Raw genomic sequence first — 22,032 nt, 5'->3', positions numbered from 1 at the left:
CATGACGACGATTTATGACGATGCATGGCGATACGCAACGATGCATTTTGATGCATGATGATACGTGATGATGCATAGGGATATGTGATGATGCATAGGGATATGTGAAGATGCATGGCGATACGTGATGATGAATGGCGATACGTGCTGATGTGTAATGATGCATGACAACGAAATGTGACATACATGACGATGCATGGCGATACGTGACGATGAATGATGATGCATGGCGATACGTAAAGATGCATTATGATGCATGGGGACATGTGTAGATTCATGGCGATGCGTGACGATAGGTGACGATGCACAACGATATGTGATGATGCATGACGATACATGACGATGTATGGTGATAGTGTCGATGCATGATATACATGATGATGCATGGCGATACGTGACGATGTTTCGTCACGTATCGCCATTGCATCATTATGTATCATCATACATAATGATGCAATGGCGATACGTGACGATGCATGATGATGCATGACGACGATTTATGACGATGCATGGCGATACGCAACGATGCATTTTGATGCATGATGATACGTGATGATGCATAGGGATATGTGATGATGCATAGGGATATGTGAAGATGCATGGCGATACGTGACGATGAATGGCGATACGTGCTGATGTGTAATGATGCATGACAACGAAATGTGACATACATGACGATGCATGGCAATACGTGACGATGAATGATGATGCATGGCGATACGTAAAGATGCATTATGATGCATGGGGACATGTGTAGATTCATGGCGATGCGTGACGATAGGTGACGATGCACAACGATATGTGACGATGCATGACGATACATGACGATGCATGACAACGATATGTGACGATGTATGGTGATAGTGTCGATGCATGATATACATGATGATGCATGGCGATACGTGATGATGTTTCGTCACGTATCGCCATTGCATCATTATATATCATCATACATAATAATGCAATGGCGTTACGTGACGATGCATGATGATGCATGACGACGATTTATGACGATGCATGGCGATACGTAACGATGCATTTTGATGCATGATGATACGTGATGATGCATAGGGATATGTGAAGATGCATGGCGATACGTGACGATGCATGGCGATACGTGCTGATGTGTAATGATGCATGACAACGAAATGTGACATACATGACGATGCATGGCGATATGTGACGATGAATGATGATGCATGGCGATACGTAAAGATGCATTATGATGCATGGGGACATGTGTAGATTCATGGCGATGCGTGACGATAGGTGACGATGCACAACGATATGTGACGATGCATGACGATACATGACAACGATATGTGATGATGTATGGCGATAGTGTCGATGCATGATATACATGATGATGCATGGCGATACGTGACGAAACATCAATGCATCATTATTGCATCATTATTGCATCATTATGTATCATCATACATAATGATGCAATGGCGATACGTGACGATGCATGATGATGCATGACGACGATTCTGTGACGATGCATGGCGATACGTGACGATGCATGGCGATACATGATGATGCCTAATGATGTATGACAACGAAATGTGACATACATGACGATGCATGGCGATAGGTGACGATGAATGATGATGCAAGGCGATTTGAGACGATGCATTATGATGCATGGGGATACGTGACGATGCACGACGATATATGACGATGCATTATGATGCATTGGGATATGTGTAGATGCATAGCGATGCGTGACGATGCATGGCGATACGTGATGATGCATGATGATGCATGACAACGATATGTCACGATGTATGGCAATCGTGTCGATGCATGATATACATGATGATGTATGGGGATACGTGATGGTGCATCGTCACGTATCGCCATTGCATCATTATGTATTATGATACACATCATATATACATCATACATCATCATGTATATCATGCATCGTCATGTATCGCCATTGTATCATTATGTATCTACATAATGATACAATGGCGATATGTGACAATGCATGATGATGCATGACGACGATCTGTGACAATGCATGGCGATACGTGACAACGATATGTGACGATACATGACAACACATGACGATATGTGACGATACATGACAATATATGATGACACATGACAATACGTGACGATGCATGATGATGTATGACTATATATGACAATGCTTGATGAAACATGAAGATACATGATGATGCGTGACGATACATGACGATATGTGACGAACCATAACGATATATGATGATACATGATGAGTCATGACGATGCATCATACATGAAGATGCGGTACATACTAGCATCCTTAGTTGTGCCTGAATGTCCACTCTTCATTTTATTTATTATTTATAGCAGAAAGGAAGCAGATATGAATAGGAAATTAATGTTCTAGAGAAAATAATATATCAAAACGTCTTGCTGAGTCAGCATTGTCACAGTCAGTACAACACATGTAAGAGGATGAGCCGGTTTCATCCAAAAATGGCTGATATCGATACGATGGGTAGTATCAATATATGACCGATTCTCGAGTGAGTAGGTGGATATTTTTATTTCAACAAAATACTTTTTTTGTTTTATTGTTGTGGTTCATATTTACTTTCTGAAGTTATTGTGTACTATTGACTTTGTTTTGATCCAACTATTATAAGTCATGAATGAAATAATGTTAAAATATTGTCAGCATAAATACATTGTAAGAGTTGATACATGTGATGGTATCGACTGATATCACTCATGGATGATGGGTGTGGCAGATGTTCCTCGTTCCAAAGTCATCTTCATGGATGTTCTCCTGCTGGTGTCCTACAGGTGATGTTGTGGAAGACCAACTTTGACACCAAGTCCTACAACGAAGTCCTGCAGCAGCACAGCAGGAGGTCCGTGACCTATCCCCCGCCCCACCTGACCGACATCCCGCCAAGGACCGCCCACCCTCACTCCACGTATCCTCCTGACGTCCAGGTCACCTGCCGTCGCTGTGGTGACGGTCATCTTTAAATATTTCTATTTCAATATTTATATAAAAGTGTGTGTGTGTGTGTGTTCCCTCACAGGTTGCTGCGTCTCTGGCGGACACACACACACCTGAGCCGCACATCGTGGTGCTGCAGGAGGCCGAGCGTCATCTGGTGAGTCGCCATCTTCTCACCTGTCCACTCTCTTAACCATCATCGTGCTATAATGCGGATCTCACACTCTAGTTACTACAAGGTTCTACTGTACTAACATGAAGGTTCTACAAGATTCTGCTGTCATTAAGTGAAAGTTCTACTGGAGTTCCATGAAGGTGCTTGTGGAGAGGCGGAGCCGGCGAACGAGCAGCGGGGCAGGCCACGCTTGAGCCCGGCCCAAGATGGCGGCAAGGAGGAGGAGACAACGATTGAGTGGAGAGGCGGGGCATGTCGGGAGCGACGCTACAAGCGAGAGCAGGTGCGTGGCTCGCACACCGGGACACAATCAATGAATTTCCTCTGGCTGTATAAAAGGGCAGCAGCGGAGAAGGGTGAAGCATAAGAAGGTGGAGAGCCCGCAACAGCGACTGAAGAGCAAGAGTGACAGAACGCAAGACGGCGGAGACGCGGCCGACTAAAGAGCGATACGGAGGAGCGGACAGCGGGAGCGACGACGGTGCGAAAGACTTCTTTTTTTTGAGAAAATAAACGAGAGTCAAACCTGCAAAAGCAATGTCCTTCCTTGATGGTCCTTGGAACCGCACGACAGCAAGCAATTGTCACATTTGGCGCCCAATGTGGGGCGTTGAGAATGGGTACACGGGCGCGGGTTAAATGTGATAGTTGCTTGCCGTCGTGCGGGTTCCCTGGACCATCAAGGAAGGACATTGCTTTTGCAGGTTGGACTCTCGTTTATTTTTTTCAAATAAAGGAAGTCTTTCGTGGCGTCGTTGCTCCTGCTGCCCGCTCCTCCGTGTCGCTCTTTAGTCGGCCGCGTCTTCGTCGTCGCCGTCTTGCGTTCCGTCGCTCTTGCTCGTCAGTCGCTGTTGCGGGCTCTCCACCTCCTTCTGCCTCACCCTCCTCCGCTGCTGCCCTTTTATACAGCCGGAGGAGATTCATTGATTGTGTCCCGGTGTGCGAGCCACGCACCTGATCTCGCTTGTTGCGTCGCTCCCGGCATGCCTCCTCGTCCTTGCCGCCATCTTGGACCGGGCTCCAACATGCCCTGCCCCGCTGCTCATTCGCCGGCTCCGCCTCTCCACAGTGCTACTGTAGATACATGTGTTATACAAGGTTCTACTGTAGTTTTACAAGGTTCTGCTGTCATTAAATGAAGGTTCAACGGGAGTTACATGAAGGTTCTACTGTAGTTATATTTGTCTAGAAGGTTATACTGTCGTTAAATGAAGGTTCTACTGTAATTCTATGTGTTCTATAAGGTTCTTTTGTAGTTACATGTGTTATACAAGGTTCTACTGTAATTACACGTGCTCTACAACGCTCTACTGTTATTAGATGAAGGTTGTACTGGCGTAAATGAAGGTTCTACTCTAGTTCCATGTATTCTATTAGGTTATATTGTAGTTACGTATGTTCGACAAGGTTATACTGGCGTTAAATGAGGGTCTACTGGAGTTCCATGTGTTCTACAAAGTTCTACTGTAGTTAAATAAAGGTTCTACTCTAGTACCATGTGTCTAGAAGGTTATACTGTTGTTAAATGAAGGTTCTACTGTAGTTCAATGTGTTCTATAAGGTTCTATCGTAGTTACAGGTGTTATACAAGGTTCTACTGTAAATACATGTTTTCTACAAGGTTGTACTGGAGTTCCATGTGTTCGACAAGGTTCTACTGTTGTTCCATGAAGGTGCTGCTGTAGATACATGTGTTTAGAAGGTTTTACTGTAGTTTTACAAGGTTCTACTGTCATTAAATGAAGGTTCAACGGGAGTTACATGAAGGTTCTACTGTAGTTATATTTGTCTAGAAGGTTATACAGTCGTTAAATGAAGGTTGTACTGTAATTCTATGTGTTCTATAAGGTTCTTTTGTGGTTACATGTGTTACGGGTGAACGGGTACACGGGCGTGGGTTAAATGTGACAGTTGCTTGCGGACGTGCGGGTTCCCAGGACCATCAAGGAAGGACATTGCTTTTGCAGGTTGGACTCTCGTTTATTTTTTTCAAATAAAGGAAGTCTTTCGTGGCGTCGTCGCTCCTGCTGCTCGCTCCTCCGTGTCGCTCTTTAGTCGGCCGCGTCTTCGTCGTCGCCGTCTTGCGTTCTGTCGCTCTTGCTCTTCAGTCGCTGTTGCGGGCTCTCCACCTCCTTCTGCCTCACCCTCCTCCGCTGCTGCCCTTTTGTACAGCCGGAGGAGATTCATTGATTGTGTCTCGGTGTGCGAGCCACGCACCTGATCCCGCTTGTTGCGTCGCTCCCGGCATGCCTCCTCGTCCTTGCCGCCATCTTGGGCCGGGCTCCAGCGTGCCCTGCCCCGCTGCTCATTCGCCGGCTCCGCCTCTCCACAGTGCTACCGTAGATACATGTGTTTAAAAGGTTCTACTGTAGTTTTACAAGGTTCTGCTGTCATTAAATGAAGGTTCAACGGGAGTTACATGAAGGTTCTACTGTAGTTATATTTGTCTAGAAGGTTATACTGTCGTTAAATGAAGGTTCTACTGTAATTCTATGTGTTCTATAAGGTTCTTTTGTAGTTCCATGTGTTATACAAGGTTCTACTGTAATTACACGTGTTCTACAACGCTCTACTGTTATTGAATGAAGGTTCTACTGGTATAAATGAAGGTTCTACTGTAGTTCCATGTATTCTATTAGGTTATATTGTAGTTACGTATGTTCGCCAAGGTTATACTGGCGTTAAATGAGGGTCTACTGGAGTTCCATGTGTTCTACAAAGTTCTACTGTAGTTAAATAAAGGTTCTACTCTAGTACCATGTGTCTAGAAGGTTATACTGGTGTTAAATGAAGGTTCTACTGTTGTTCAATGTGTTCTATAAGGTTCTATTGTAGTTACAGGTGTTATACAAGGTTCTGCTGTAAATACATGTGTTCTACAAGGTTGTACTGGAGTTCCATGTGTTCGACAAGGTTCTACTGTCGTTCCATGAAGGTGCTGCTGTAGATACATGTGTTTAGAAGGTTTTACTGTAGTTTTACAAGGTTCTACTGTCATTAAATGAAGGTTCAACGGGAGTTACATGAAGGTTCTACTGTAGTTATATTTGTCTAGAAGGTTATACAGTCGTTAAATGAAGGTTGTACTGTAATTCTGTGTTCTATAAGGTTCTTTTGTAGTTACATGTGTTATACAAGGTTGTACTGTAATTACATGTGTTCTACAAGGTTCTACTGTCATTAAATGAAGGTTCTACTGGCGTAAATGAAGGTTCTACTGGCGTAAATGAATGTTCTACTGTAGTTCCATGTATTCTATAAGGTTATATTGTAGTTGCGTGTGTACGACAAGGTTATACTAGGCGTTAAATGAAGGTCTACTGGAGTTCCATGTGTTCTACAAAGTTCTACTGTAGTCACATGAAGGTTCTACTGTAGTTCCATGTGTCTAGAAGGTTATACTGTTGTTAAATGAAGGTTCTACTGTAGTTCAGTGTGTTCTATGAGGTTCTGTTGTATTTACAGGTGTTATACAAGGTTCTACTGTAAATACATGTGTTCTACAAGGTTCTACTGTCATTAATGTAAGGTTGTACTGGAGTTCCATGTTTTCGACAAGGTTCTACTGTCGTTTCATGAAGGTGCTACTGTAGATACATGTGTTTGGAAGGTTCTATTGTCATTAAATGAAGGTTCCACTGGAGTTCCATGTGTGCTATAAGGTTATATTGCAGTTACATGTGTTCTACAAGGTTATATTGTAGTTGCATGTGTTCGACAAGGTTATACTGTCGTTAAATGAAGGTCGACTGGAGTTCCATGTGTTCTACAAGGTTCTATAGTTACATTTTTTTTTTTTCTTAGTCATGAAAAAGGGACATTTTTGTCATGAAAAAGGGAGGTTTTTGTGGTTGGTGCACTAATTGTAAGTGTATATTGTGTTTTTTATGTTGATTTGATAAAAATATTTATTTTTCTTTTTATTTTTTTTATTTTTTTTACGGTGGAATAGGGGTTAGTGCGTCTGCCTCACAATACGAAGGTCCTGCAGTCCTGGGTTCAAATCCAGGCTCGGGATCTTTCTGTGTGGAGTTTGCATGTTCTCCCCGTGAATGCGTGGGTTCCCTCCGGGTACTCCGGCTTCCTCCCACTTCCAAAGACATGCACCTGGGGATAGGTTGATTGGCAACACTAAATTGGCCCTAGTGTGTGAATGTGAGTGTGAATGTTGTCTGTCTATCTGTGTTGGCCCTGCGATGAGGTGGCGACTTGTCCAGGGTGTACCCTGCCTTCCGCCCGATTGTAGCTGAGATAGGCGCCAGCGCCCCCCGCGACCCCGAAAGGGAATAAGCGGTAGAAAATGGATGGATGGATGGATTTTTTTAAAAATATGAATAAAAAATTCTTCTGCTGCCCGGTACCAATCGGAGACCACTGTTCTACAAGGTTCTACTGTAGTTAGATGTGTTCTACAAGGTTCTACTGTCGTTAAAATAAGGTTCCACTGGAGTTCCATTGCGTTTTTACTGTAGCTACATGTGACTAGAAGGTTATACTGTCATTCAAATAAGGTTCTTATTATATTTGTTTAATCTTTAGTATATTTATTTATTCATTCTTTATTACTATATTTGTTTATTCTTTATTATTATTGTTAATCATTCTTTACTATTATATCTATTCATTATTTATTATGTGTTATTTATTATGTTTGTTAATTATTTGTTATTTGTGGAATGTTTGACAAGTCCTGTTTTTTTTTTAATCCAAGGCAAAACTGGATCATCATGCTGACATACTCTAAATTACCTTTTACATTATATTAATTTATATTATTATGTGTTGTTTACTTTGTACTTTTTTTTATATGACATTGCCTGAAATAAATGAAATGAAAGAAAAAAGGTTGTGATTGGACATTCCGGGAGTAACATAACTTTTGAGGTGGTGGATTATGTCTATCGTATTACCGTTGTGTGGGTTAATTTATTATTTGTGTAAGACCACATCTATCAATTATAGTCTGGTGTGCCATGCACGGAGGGTCTGACGGGGTATTCATATGGATATTAAAATCCCCCATTATAATTATATTATCTGCATGTGTCACTAGATCAGCAACACACTCTGAAAGTTCACTGATAAAGTCGGAATAGGGGCCATGGGGGACGATAGATAACAGCCAAATAGAGAGGAAGTGGTGTGACAGACCTCAAATTATATTACTTAGCTTAGAGCTAAGGTTAAGGTTTTCATTGTATATTAGTGCGACTCCTCCACCTCTTTTAAGGGGACGGGCAACATGTGCACTCGTATGTGATTCTGAATATCACAAAGAGATGCTTGCATCTTCTCCTCACCAGCAGCGGCACAACGCTGACCTCGCCCACTACGCTGTGGAGGATGTGGACGCCAGGGAGGAGGACACCAGCGAGGAGGAGCAGAAGACACAACAGGAAGGGCACGAGGACCATGCAGGTGGTCGACGGAAAGGAGAGGATGAGAGAAGAAGACAACAAGACACCCTACGCCCCTCGCCCGTCCTCAACTCCATCCTGCAGCACATCGTCCAACAGCTGGACGTCCTCACACGGGTACGTCCCCCTTCACAAGCACCCTATTGATTTTCAATCTCACACTGATTACATCTCATACTTTTAATAAGACATTTTTATTGCTTTTAAATGTAATACTTTTACCCATAAACTTCTATTGACTTTGAATATAGTATTTTTACCTATAAACTTCTAATGATTTTAAATATAATACTTTTACCTATAAACTTCTATTGATTTTGAATACAACACTTTTACTTATAAACTTCTGTTGATTTTAAATTTAATACTTTTACCAATAAACTTTTATTGATTTTAAATATTACACTTTTACATCCATCCATCCATCCATCATCTTCCGCTTATCCGAGGTCGGGTCGCGGGGGCAACAGCCTAAGCAGGGAAACCCAGACTTCCCTCTCCCCAGCCACTTCGTCTAGCTCTTCCCGGGGGATCCCGAGGCGTTCCCAGGCCAGCCGGGAGACATAGTCTTCCCAACGTGTCCTGGGTCTTCCCCGTGGCCTCCTACCGGTTGGACGTGCCCTAAACACCTCCCTAGGGAGGCGTTCGGGTGGCATCCTGACCAGATGCCCGAACCACCTCATCTGGCTCCTCTCGATGTGGAGGAGCAGCGGCTTTACTTTGAGTTCCTCCCGGATGGCAGAGCTTCTCACCCTATCTCTAAGGGAGAGCCCCGCCACACGGCGGAGGAAACTCATTTCGGCCGCTTGTACCCGTGATCTTATCCTTTCGGTCATGACCCAAAGCTCATGACCATAGGTGAGGATGGGAACGTAGATCGACCGGTAAATTGAGAGCTTTGCCTTCCAGCTCAGCTCCTTCTTCACCACAACGGATCGGTACAACGTCCGCATTACTGAAGACGCCGCACCAATCCGCCTGTCGATCTCACGATCCATTCTTCCCTCACTCGTGAACAAGACTCCTAGGTACTTGAACTCCTCCACTTGGGGCAGGGTCTCCTCCCCAACCCGGAGATGGCACTCCACCCTTTTCCGGGCGAGAACCATGGACTCGGACTTGGAGGTGCTGATTCTCATTCCGGTCGCTTCACACTCGGCTGCGAACCGATCCAGCGAGAGCTGAAGATCCCGGTCAGATGAAGCCATCAGGACCACATCATCTGCAAAAAGCAGAGACCTAATCCTGCGGTTACCAAACCGGAACCCCTCAACGCCTTGACTGCGCCTAGAAATTCTGTCCATAAAAGTTATGAACAGAATCGGTGACAAAGGACAGCCTTGGCGGAGTCCAACCCTCACTGGAAATGTGTCCGACTTACTGCCGGCAATGCGAACCAAGCTCTGGCACTGATCGTACAGGGAACGGACCGCCACAATAAGACAGTCCGATACCCCATACTCTCTGAGCACTCCCCACAGGACTTCCCGAGGGACACGGTCGAATGCCTTCTCCAAGTCCACAAAGCACATGTAGACTGGTTGGGCAAACTCCCATGCACCCTCAAGAACTCTGCCGAGAGTATAGAGCTGGTCCACAGTTCCACGACCAGGACGAAAACCACACTGTTCCTCCTGAATCCGAGGTTCGACTATCCGACGTAGCCTCCTCTCCAGTACACCTGAATAAACCTTACCGGGAAGGCTGAGGAGTGTGATCCCACGATAGTTGGAACACACCCTCCGGTCCCCCTTCTTAAAGAGAGGAACCACCACCCCGGTCTGCCAATCCAGAGGTACCGCCCCCGATGTCCACGCGATGCTGCAAAGTCTTGTCAACCAAGACAGCCCCACAGCATCCAGAGCCTTAAGGAACTCCGGGCGGATCTCGTCCACCCCTGGGGCCTTGCCACCGAGGAGCTTTTTAACTACCTCAGCGACCTCAGCCCCAGAAATAGGAGAGTCCACCACAGATTCCCCAGGCACTGCTTCCTCATAGGAAGACGTGTTGGTGGGATTGAGGAGGTCTTCGAAGTATTCCTTCCACCTATCCACAACATCCGCAGTCGAGGTCAGCAGAACACCATCCGCACCATACACGGTGTTGATAGTGCACTGCTTCCCCTTCCTGAGGCGGCGGACGGTGGTCCAGAATCGCTTCGAAGCCGTCCGGAAGTCGTTTTCCATGGCTTCCCCGAACTCTTCCCATGTCCGAGTTTTTGCCTCCGCGACCGCTGAAGCTGCACACCGCTTGGCCTGTCGGTACCTGTCCACTGCCTCCGGAGTCCTATGAGCCAAAAGGACCCGATAGGACTCCTTCTTCAGCTTGACGGCATCCCTCACCGCTGGTGTCCACCAAGGGGTTTTAGGATTGCCGCCCCGACAGGCACCAACTACCTTGCGGCCACAGCTCCGATCTGCCGCCTCGACAATAGAGGTGCGGAACATGGTCCACTCGGACTCAATGTCCAGCACCTCCCTCGTGACATGTTCAAAGTTCTTCCGGAGGTGGGAATTGAAACTTTGTCTGACAGGAGACTCTGCCAGACGTTCCCAGCAGACCCTCACAATGCGTTTGGGCCTCCCAGGTCTGTCCGGCATCCTCCCCCACCATCGCAGCCAACTCACCACCAGGTGGTGATCGGTAGAAAGCTCCGCCCCTCTCTTCACCCGAGTGTCCAAAACATGAGGCCGCAAATCCGATGACACAACTACAAAGTCGATCATGGAACTGCGGCCTAGGGTGTCCTGGTGCCAAGTGCACATATGGACACCCTTATGTTTGAACATGGTGTTTGTTATCGACAAATTAAATATAATACTATTACTGATAAACTTCTATTGATTTTAAATATAATACTTTTACTGATAACGTCTATTGATTTTAAATATAACGCTTTTACAGATGCACTTTTATTGATTTGAATTATAATACTTTTACCAATAAACTTCTATTGATATTAAATATAATTCTTCTATTGATTTGAAATATAATACTTTTACCAATAAACTTCTATTGATTTTAAATATACTTTCACCGATATATTTCTATTGATTTTAACTACAATTCTTTTACCAATAAACTTCTATTGATTTTAAATATAATACTTTTACCAATAAACTTCTATTGATTTTAAATATACTTTCACCGATATATTTCTATTGATTTAAATATAATACTTTTACTGATAACGTGTATTGATTTTAAATATATCGCTTTCACAGATGTACTTTTATTGATTTGAAATATAATACTTTTACCAATAAACTTCTATTGATATTAAATATAATACTTTTACCAATAAACTTCTATTAATTTTAAATATAATACTTTTAACAATAAACTTCTATTGATTTTAAATATTATACTTTTACCAATAAACTTCTATTGATTTTAAATATACTTCCACCGATATATTTCTATTGATTTTAACTATAATACCTTTACATGTAAACTTCTATTGATTTTAAATAGAATACTTTTACTAATGAACTTCTATTGATTTTAATTATGTCACTTTCACTATTAAACTTTTATTGATTTTTGATCTCACACTTTTATTAACATCTATTGATTTTAAGTATAATACATTTACGAATAAACTTCTATTGGTTTTAAGTACAATACTTTTGCTGATGAACTTCTATTGATTTTAGATATAATACTTTTACTGATACACTTCTGTTGATTTTAAATATAATACGTTTACCTATAAACATCTATTGATTTTAAATGTAATATTTCAATAATAAACTTAAAATGACTTCAAGTATGATACATTTAGTTATAAACTTCTATTGATTTTAAATATAATATTTTTACTTGTAAACTTTGATTGATTTTTGATCTCACACTTTTACTAATGAACATCTATTGATTTTAAATATAATATTAAAAGAATAAACTTTTATTGATTTCAAGTATAATACGTTTACCAATTAACTTCTGTTGATTTTGAATATAAAACTTTTACCAATAAACCTCTATGATTTTAAATATAATATTTATACTCCTCAACAAACTTCTATTGATTTTATTTCAATCAATCAATCAATGTTTATTTATATAGCCCCAAATCACAAATGTCTCAAAGGACTGCACAAATCATTACGACTACAACATCCTCGGAAGAACCCACAAAAGGGCAAGGAAAACTCACACCCAGTGGGCAGGGAGAATTCACATCCAGTGGGACGCCAGTGACAATGCTGACTATGAGAAACCTTGGAGAGGACCTCAGATGTGGGCAACCCCCCCCCCTCTAGGGGACCGAAAGCAATGGATGTCGAGCGGGTCTAACATGATACTGTGAAAGTTTAATCCATAGTGGCTCCAACACAGCCGCGAGAGTTCAATTCAAGCGGATCCAAGACAGCAGCGAGAGTCCCGTCCACAGGAGACCATCTCAAGCGGAGGCGGATAAGCAGCGTAGAGATATCCCCAACCGATACAGGCGAGCGGTCCATCATGGGTCCCGACGAGCGGTCCATCCTGGGTCTCGACTCTGGACAGCCAGTACTTCATCCATGGTCATCGGACCGGACCCCCTCCACAAGGGAGGCGGGGACATAGGAGAAAGAAAAGAAGCGGCAGATCAACTGGTCTAAAAAGGAGGTCTATTTAAAGGCTAGAGTATACAGATGAGTTTTAAGGTGAGACTTAAATGCTTCTACTGAGGTGGCATCTCGAACTGTTACCGGGAGGGCATTCCAGAGTACTGGAGCCCGAACGGAAAACGCTCTATAGCCCGCAGACTTTTTTTGGGCTTTGGGAATCACTAATAAGCCGGAGTCTTTTGAACGCAGATTTCTTGCCGGGACATATGGTACAATACAATCGGCAAGATAGGCTGGAGCTAGACCGTGTAGTATTTTATACGTAATTAGTAAAACCTTAAAGTCACATCTTAAGTGCACAGGAAGCCAGTGCAGGTGAGCCAGTACAGGCGTAATGTGATCAAACTTTCTTGTTCTTGTCAAAAGTCTAGCAGCCGCATTTTGTACCAACTATAATCTTTTAATGCTAGACATAGGGAGACCCGAAAATAATACGTTACAGTAATCGAGACGAGACGTAACAAACGCATGGATAATGATCTCGGCGTCTTTAGTGGACAAAATGGAGCGAATTTTAGCGATATTACGGAGATGAAAGAAGGCCGTTTTAGTAACGCTTTTGATGTGTGACTCAAAGGAGAGAGTTGGGTCGAAGATAATACCCAGATTTTTTACTGAATCACCTTGTTTTATTATTTGGTTGTCAAATGTTAAAGTTGTATTATTAAATAGAGGTCGGTGTCTAGCAGGACCGATAATCAGCATTTCCGTTTTTTTGGCGTTAAGTTGCAAAAAGTTAGCGGACATCCATTGTTTAATTTCATTAAGACACGCCTCCAACTGACTACAATCCGGCGTGTTGGTCAGCTTTAGGGGCATGTAGAGTTGGGTGTCATCAGCATAGCAGTGAAAGCTAACACCGTATTTGCGTATGATGTCACCCAGCGGCAGCATGTAGATGCTGAAGAGTAAAGGGCCAAGGACCGAACCCTGGGGAACTCCACACGTTACCTCAACATAGTCCGAGGTCACATTGTTATGGGAGACGCACTGCATCCTATTATTAAGATAAGAGTTAAACCAAGAAAGGGCTGAGTCTGACATACCAATTCGTGTTTTGATACGCTCTAATAAAATATTATGATCGACGGTATCGAAAGCAGCGCTAAGATCGAGGAGCAGCAACATATAATACTTCAACTGATACAAAACTAATATTGATTTTAAATATAATACTTTTATTGAAAAACAAACTTCTATTCCTTTTAATTATAATGCTTCAAATATTGATTTTAATTATAATACTTCAACTTATACAACATTTCTATTGATTTTAAATCTAATATTTCAACTGATACAAAATGTCTATTGATTTTGCTCCAGCCAAGATGCTTGAGGGAGGTGGTGTCCGAGGTCAGACCTGTTTGATGTGTCTCAGGTCCCCAAAAGCAATAGGTATCTTGTGTGTCCCCAGACAGTGTCGGTGCTAGAGGATCGTATCACCATGACGGAGGACAAGTTGCAGGAATGTCTTCCGGCTACGCTCACCCCCCATGTTGCGCTAGAAGGAGCTAGCGCTGGGACTGAGGCGTTAGCAGCGCAACAAGCGGAAGGAGGAGCTAGCGGCGGGACGGACCGCCCACTTGAGGAGCAGCTGCCTTCAGGACAAGACTCAGGACAAGACTCAGGACAAGCAGTACAACAGACGCCCACTTAAGTGGACTTTTAAGGTACTCACATGACAGGTTGGACACTGAAGTGAAGTGAATTATATTTATATAGCGCTTTTCTGTAGTGACTCAAAGCGCTTTACATAGTGAAACCCAATATCTAAGTCACATTTAAACCAGTGTGGGTGGCACTGGGAGCAGGTGGGTAAAGTGTCTTGCCCAAGGACACGACGGCAGTGACTAGGATGGCGGAAGCGGGGATCGAACCTGCAACCCTCAAGTTGCTGACACGGCCGCTCTACCAACCGAGCTATACCACTGATGTCCTGGCGATTCTGTTTTCCTGACAACAACAAACTGACGTCCTGGTGATTCTGTTTTCACGACAACAACAAACTGACGTCTTGGTGATTTTGTTTTCTTGACAACAAACTGCCGTCCTGGTGATTCTGATTTCTTGACAACAATAAACTGACGTCCTAGTGATTCTGATAAATGTTGTCCGGGGTGTCACTGAAGTCCTAGTGATGATGTTTTCTTGACAACAACCAACTGACATCCTGGTGATTCTGATTTCGTGACAACAATAAACCGACGTCCTGGTGATTCTGATAAATGTTGTCCGGGGTGTCACTGACATCCTGGTGATTCTGTTTTCTTGACGACGACAAACTGACATCCTGGTGATTCTGTTTTCTTGACAACAACAAACTGACGTCCTGGTGGATCTGTTTCTTTGACAACAACAAACTGACGTCTTGGTGATTTTTTTTTCTTGACAACAAACTGACGTCTTGGTGATTCTGTTCTCTTGACAAAAACAAACTGACGTCATGGTGATTCTGTTTCTTGATTCTGTTTTTTTGACAACAACAAACTGACGTCCTGGTGATTTTGTTTTCTTGACAACAAACTGCCGTCCTGGTGATTCTGATTTCTTGACAACAATAAACTGACGTCCTGGTGATTCTGATAAATGTTGTCCGGGGTGTCACTGACTTCCTAGTGGTTCTGTTTTCTTGATTCTGTTTTCTTGACAACAACTAACTGACATCCTGGTGATTCTGATTTCGTGACAACAATAAACTGACGTCCTGGTGATTGTGTTCTCTTGACGACGACAAACTGACATACTGGTGATTTTGTTTTCTTGACAACAACAAACTGACGTCATGGTGATTCTGTTATCTTGATTCTATTTTCTTGACAACAACAAACTGACGTCCTGGTGATTCTGATTTCTTGACAACAATAAACTGACGTCCTGGTGATTCTGATAAATGTTGTCCGCGGTGTCACTGACTTCCTAGTGGTTCTGTTTTCTTGATTCTGTTTTCTTGACAACAACTAACTGACATCCTGGTGATTCTGATTTTGTGACAACAATAAACTGACGTCCTGGTGATTCTGTTCTCTCGACGACGACAGACTGACACACTGGTGATTCTGTTTTCTTGACAACAACAAACTGACGTCCTGGTGAATCTGTTTTTTTGACAACAACAATATGACGTCCTGGTGATTTTGTTTTCTTGACAACAAACTGCCGTCCTGGTGATTCTGTTTTCTTGACAACAACTAACTGACATCCTGGTGATTCTGATTTCGTGACAACAATAAACCAACGTCCTGGTGATTCTGATAAATGTTGTCCGGGGTGTCACTGACGTCCTAGTGGTTCTGTTTTCTTGATTCTGTTTTCTTGACAACAACTAACTGACATCCTGGTGATTTTGATTTCGTGACAACAATAAACTGACGTCCTGGTGATTCTGTTCTCTTGACGACGACAAACTGACATACTGGTGATTCTGTTTTCTTGACAACAACAAACTGACGTCCTGGTGATTCTGTTTCTTGACAACGACAAACTGACATCATGGTGATACTGTTTTCACGACAACAACAATCTGACGTCCTGGTAATTCTGTTTTCACGACAACGAAAAAAACTGACGTCATGGTGATTCTGTTTTCACGACAACAACAAACTGATGTCATGGTGATACTGTTTTCACGACAAGATCAAACTGACAACATGGGTATTCTGTTTTCACGACAACAACAAACTGATGTCATGGTGATACCTATTCAAGACAACAACAAACTAACATCCTGGTGATTCTGTTTTCTTGACAACAACAAACTGACATCCTGGTGAATCTGTTTTCACGACAACAACAAACTGACGTCATGGTGAATCTGTTTTCTTGCTCACATATAGTATAAATCACTACATGGTCTAGGGCCGAAGTGTATTACTGATATGCTGCCACTATATAAGCCCTCTAGATCACTAAGATCTTCTGAGACCAATCTGTTAACGGTTCCCAGAGTAAACTCAAATCAAGGGAGACCATCGTTCAGTCACTACGCAACAAATAGCTGGAATAAACTTCCCGAAGATGTCAGACTTTCCCCAACTCCGACTACTTTTAAAATTACACTGAAAACTTTTATGTTCACCTTAGCTTTCAGCTAAGTTTTTTAATCTTTTAACTTTTAACGTCCGCACTGTTTTTATTTTTATTGTCTGCATTTTAATTTTGCTTTTATTTTCTTTCATTTCACTTTGTTGTCTGTGAAGCACTTTGAGTTTGCCTTGTGTATGAAAAGTGCTACACAAATAAAGTTGCCTTGTCTTGCCAACAACAAACACTAACCATATATAATCAATCTTTGTGTACAGCAAACGTAAGTTATAAAATAAAGATCACTTTTATCACACCAACATTCCAATCTCTGCTCTATTGTTTTAGATAGGACAAGAAAATGTGCTACATTATTCTTGCAAACGTTAGCATGTTAAGGCGGGCAGAAAAGAGAAGTGGCAGGTCAACTGGCCCAAAAACAGTGTCTATTTAAAAGCTAGAGTTTATTGATTAAGACGGGACTTAAATGCTTCTACTGAGTTAGCACTGTTACCGGTAGAACATTCCAGAGTATAAACGTATATACAGTACGGCGGGACTTGTGGATCTCCATGCTGGGCATGATTCTATGAGTTTTCTGGACTTTTTCTTCCCCTGGCTGGACGTTATGCCCCCTAAAATCTCTCCCTTGGCTTGTAAGGCCAATTTTCTGTCGGATTTACTCTCTATAAACCCCAAGGAAAAAAATACCCGACCGGCGTCCATTTTTGACATTGGTCTCCAACCTAGGGCACGCGGGCCGAAAGTGGTACGCCGGATTCCAAAATCCGGCCCCTGGATTTTAGGGGGATTTTTTAAAAAAAATTCCGCATTTTTGGGACCGGGGGGACTTGTGGGACTCAGTCCCGGGTGCGGATTTTGAAAACTTTGAGGACTTTTGGCTTTTTTCCCAGCTTTTCTCCCCCACTTCCAGTTTGACTTTGCGGGGTGCGTTACGGCTGTGCCGGGGATCCCTGGACTCGGGTGGCCAGCTGCGGGGCTTGTGGGACTGATTTTTGAATACTTTGAGGACTTTTGGCTGTTTTCCCCAGCTTTTCTCCCCCACTCCCAGTGTGACTTTGCGGGGTGCGTTACGGAGGTGCTGGGCATCCCTGGACTCGGGTGGCCAGCTGCGGGACTTGTGAGACTCCACCCCGGGACTGATTTTTGAACACTTTGAGGACTTTTGGGTACTATGCCAGCTTTTCTCCCCCACTTCCAGAGTGACTTTGCGGGCCTTGTTACGGAGGTGCCAGGCTTCCCTGGACTCGGGTGGCCAGCTGCAGGACTCGTGGGACTGATTTTTGAACACTTTGAGGACTTTTAACTTCTTTCCCAGCTTTTTTCTCCCCACTTCCAGTTTGACTTTGCGGGGTGCGTTATGGACCTGCTGGGCATCCCGGAACTCGGGCGGCCGGCTACGGGACATTTTGCCCTCCAATCCCCAACCCTCTTTGTTTATAATGCCTATTTTCTGCTGGACACACCCTCTTTTGAGCTGCCTCTTTTTTTTTTTTTTTTAATTTATTTATTAATTGATTTATTTTCCCTTTTTAAATGATTGTTGATGTCTATCTTTTTAATACTTGCTTCTGGCTGCAGCCGAGGTAAAGGTAAAGGTATATACAGTATAGTAAATATATATATATATATATATATATATATTAGGCCTTCAGTGATGTCCGACTTCAATGATTACCTCTCAAAATACCATAATTGATATCACCACATGACAATTGCTAGGGAAATACTATACAGGAATACATTACAGTATACAAAACGGGTTATTTTCTGGCGCTTTTAAAAAAATCTATTAAAACGCATCAGCAACTAAAACATATACTGTAAATTTCTCTGCTTGGCTTATGCAACTTCCGGTCAATAAAGTTTGATTTAAAATACACACTTCTCAAATATGTATTAACTGCCCTGACCACATGATGGCGACAAATACACATGTAACAATGTTGATTAAAAGACAAGCGTGACACACTTTGACAACAAGAGTTTACAACTTTTAGTTGTAACTGAACAGCTACTGTCAACAACTTGCAATCTGATTGGCTATCAAAACTGTCTATCAACTCTATGTGTTCTCAAACTATCCGTTAACGGTCCGATGAGTATCCAATCACGGGACGCGTAAATGTCACGTTTAACGTGAGGCCATCTGGAAGGCCTTACTGACAACAACTCGCGATCTGATTGGCTTTTGGAACTGTCTATCAACTGTATGTGCCCGGACGCCCGCATTGTTGAATCTGAAGGCGACTGGCAGATTTCGTACAGCATGGCAACATAAGATAGCTGAAGTCTGATTGGGTACAAACTAAAACTAAAAACAGCACTGAAACGATCATAAAATGACATATATTTCGGGAAAATAAATTTAAAAAAATTATATATATATATATATATATGTATATATATATATATATATATATATATATATATATATATATATATATATATATATATATACTTTTATTACGATCATGATTTCTGGTTATGTTTGGCCAACTGAGAAGGCCAAACATAATTATATAATATATATATATATATATATATATATATGTATATATATATATATATATATATATATATATATATATATATATATATATATATATATATATATAGTGATCAAAAAAAAAAAAAAAGAATCTAAATGCAGATCAGTAAAAAATCTATATTTAATAACAAAAAGTCACTGGAGAAAATAAATCAGTAGTAACGAAAAATCAGCTCCAGGAAAACCGGGTCAAAAATCTGTCCACCACCTGAGGAAATACAGAAAAACAGGAATCACAAAAGGTTCGAGGCAAAGGTCCGAGTAAATGAGCTCGGGGATAGATTCTTCTGACAATACCTATATCAAACATCCGACAGGTGACCAGGCTAATTGGGAACAGGTGGGTGCCATGATTGCATCTGTAAGTCCAAGTTGAAACTCTACTATGCAAAGCGAAAGCCATTTATCAACAACACCCAGAAACGCTGCCGGCTTCGCTGAGCCTGAGCTCATCTAAGATGGACTGATGCAAAGTGGAGAAGTGTTCTGTGGTCCGACGAGTCCACATTTCAAATTGTTTTTGGAAACTGTGGATGTGGTGTCCTCCGGACCAAAGAGGACTGTTATTGGCACAAACTTCAGAAGCCAGCCTCTGTGATGGTATGGGGGTGTATTAGTGCCCAAGGCATGGGTAACTTACACATGTGTGAAGGCACCATTAATGCTAAAAGGTGTATACAGGTTTTGGAGCAACATATGTTGCTATCCAAGCAACGTTATCATGGACGCCCCTGATTATTTCAGCAAGACAATGCAAAGCCACATTCTGCAGGTGTTACAACAGCAAGGCTTCTTAGTAAAAGAGTGCAGGTACTAGACTGGCCTGCCTGTAGTCCAGATCTGTCTCTCGTTGCAAATGTGTGGCCCATTATGAAGCCTGAAATACCACAACTGAGACAAATCAAGAATTGGAAAGAATTCCACATAAAAAGCTTAAAAAATGTGTCTCCTAAGTTCCCAAAAGTTTCCTGAGTGTTGTTAAAAGGAAAGGCCATGTAACACAGTGGTAAAAATGCCCCTGTGACACCTTTTTGCAATGTGTTGCTGCCATTAAATTCTAAGTTAATGATTATCTGCAAAAAAAAAAAAAGTTTCTAAGTTGGAACATTAAGTATCTTGTCTTTGCAGTCTACTCAATTGAATATAAGTTGAAAAGGATTTGCAAATGATTGTATTCTGTTTTAATTTACCATTTACACAACGTGACAACTTCACTGGTTTTATCGTTTAATCAGTTGTTCAATACTTTTTCAGTACTTTCAGAAAACTGTGGAAGTAAGGAAACAGGTCTATAGCTTGTAAACTTGTATGTATATATATATTTTTTTTTTTCCATAATTTTGACTTTCTGTCTTGTAATTGAGGTTTTATATCATAATTGAATCTTTTTAGCTAACAATTTAGTCGTTTTGTCTCATAGTGTTGACAGTCTTATCGCAAAATTTCTTGTTCATCTCATAAATCCACATTTTTTTAATCTCATAATTATGATTTACAATGGGTTTGTTTTTTTCAGTGGCACTAAAGAGACCCAAAATAGCAGCTAAAAAATGTTAGTTTACATTGTCTTAAATGTGGGTTGATTTTAAAATTGGAACAGTTTAAATCTATTCATATTTTATTATTTTCCCACATTATAACCACACATGTATTGTTATTAAACACGATTAAATCGACATGTTTGGTCAAAAATGTCCGTTTTAAAAAATATTTCTTTGATTATTAGTTTGTACGCATGCGTTCTCGCTAATCATGTTGACCGGAAGTGCAACGGGCCAATGGGGAGAGGGTATGTTGAGTCACATGTTTTATCCACCAATGGCAGTCGTCGTTACTGATCCTCTTCGGTATGCAGATAATTTTGTCTCATAATGTTGACAATTTTACATCATAATTTCTTGTTCATCTCATAAATTAAAGGCCTACTGAAATGAGATTTTCTTATTCAAACGGGGATAGCAGGTCCATTCTATGCGTCATACGTGATCCATCCAGTTTCTACCGCTTATTCCCTTTCGGGGTCGCGGGGGGCGGTGGCGCCTATCTCAGCTACAACCGGGCGGAAGGCAGGGTACACCCTGGACAAGTCGCCACCTCATCGCAGGGCCAACACAGATAGACAGACAACATTCACACACTAGGGCCAATTTAGTGTTGCCAATCAACCTATCCCCAGGTGCATGTCTTTGGAAGTGGGAGGAAGCCGGAGTACCCGGAGGGAACCCACGCATTCACGGGGAGAACATGCAAACTCCACACAGAAAGAT

General features: G+C 42.0%; 1 protein-coding gene across 3 annotated transcripts in view; it reads left to right on the top strand.

Annotated features, from left to right (window-relative positions):
- Window positions 1-17,506, top strand: part of poc1b (POC1 centriolar protein B) — a 28,065-nt gene extending 10,559 nt beyond the window's left edge. Inside the window, exons 9-12 of one of the 3 annotated variants that reach the window (XM_061894294.1) lie at window positions 2,803-2,955; window positions 3,048-3,122; window positions 8,447-8,674; window positions 14,588-17,506. In XM_061894294.1, coding sequence (XP_061750278.1) covers window positions 2,803-2,955; window positions 3,048-3,122; window positions 8,447-8,674; window positions 14,588-14,830 — 699 coding nt within the window. In that variant the 3' untranslated portion in view covers window positions 14,831-17,506. Of the gene's footprint in view, window positions 1-2,802; window positions 2,956-3,047; window positions 3,123-8,443; window positions 8,675-14,587 lie in introns of all 3 variants that reach the window. The other 2 variants (XM_061894293.1, XM_061894295.1) reach the window with 2 other exon arrangements.
- The last annotated feature ends 4,526 nt before the right edge of the window (window positions 17,507-22,032 follow it).

This window comes from Nerophis ophidion, linkage group LG03 (genome assembly GCF_033978795.1).
Source record: "Nerophis ophidion isolate RoL-2023_Sa linkage group LG03, RoL_Noph_v1.0, whole genome shotgun sequence".
NCBI classification, from domain to species: Eukaryota; Metazoa; Chordata; class Actinopteri; order Syngnathiformes; family Syngnathidae; genus Nerophis; species Nerophis ophidion.
This window is presented reverse-complemented; position numbering and strand designations above follow the sequence as displayed.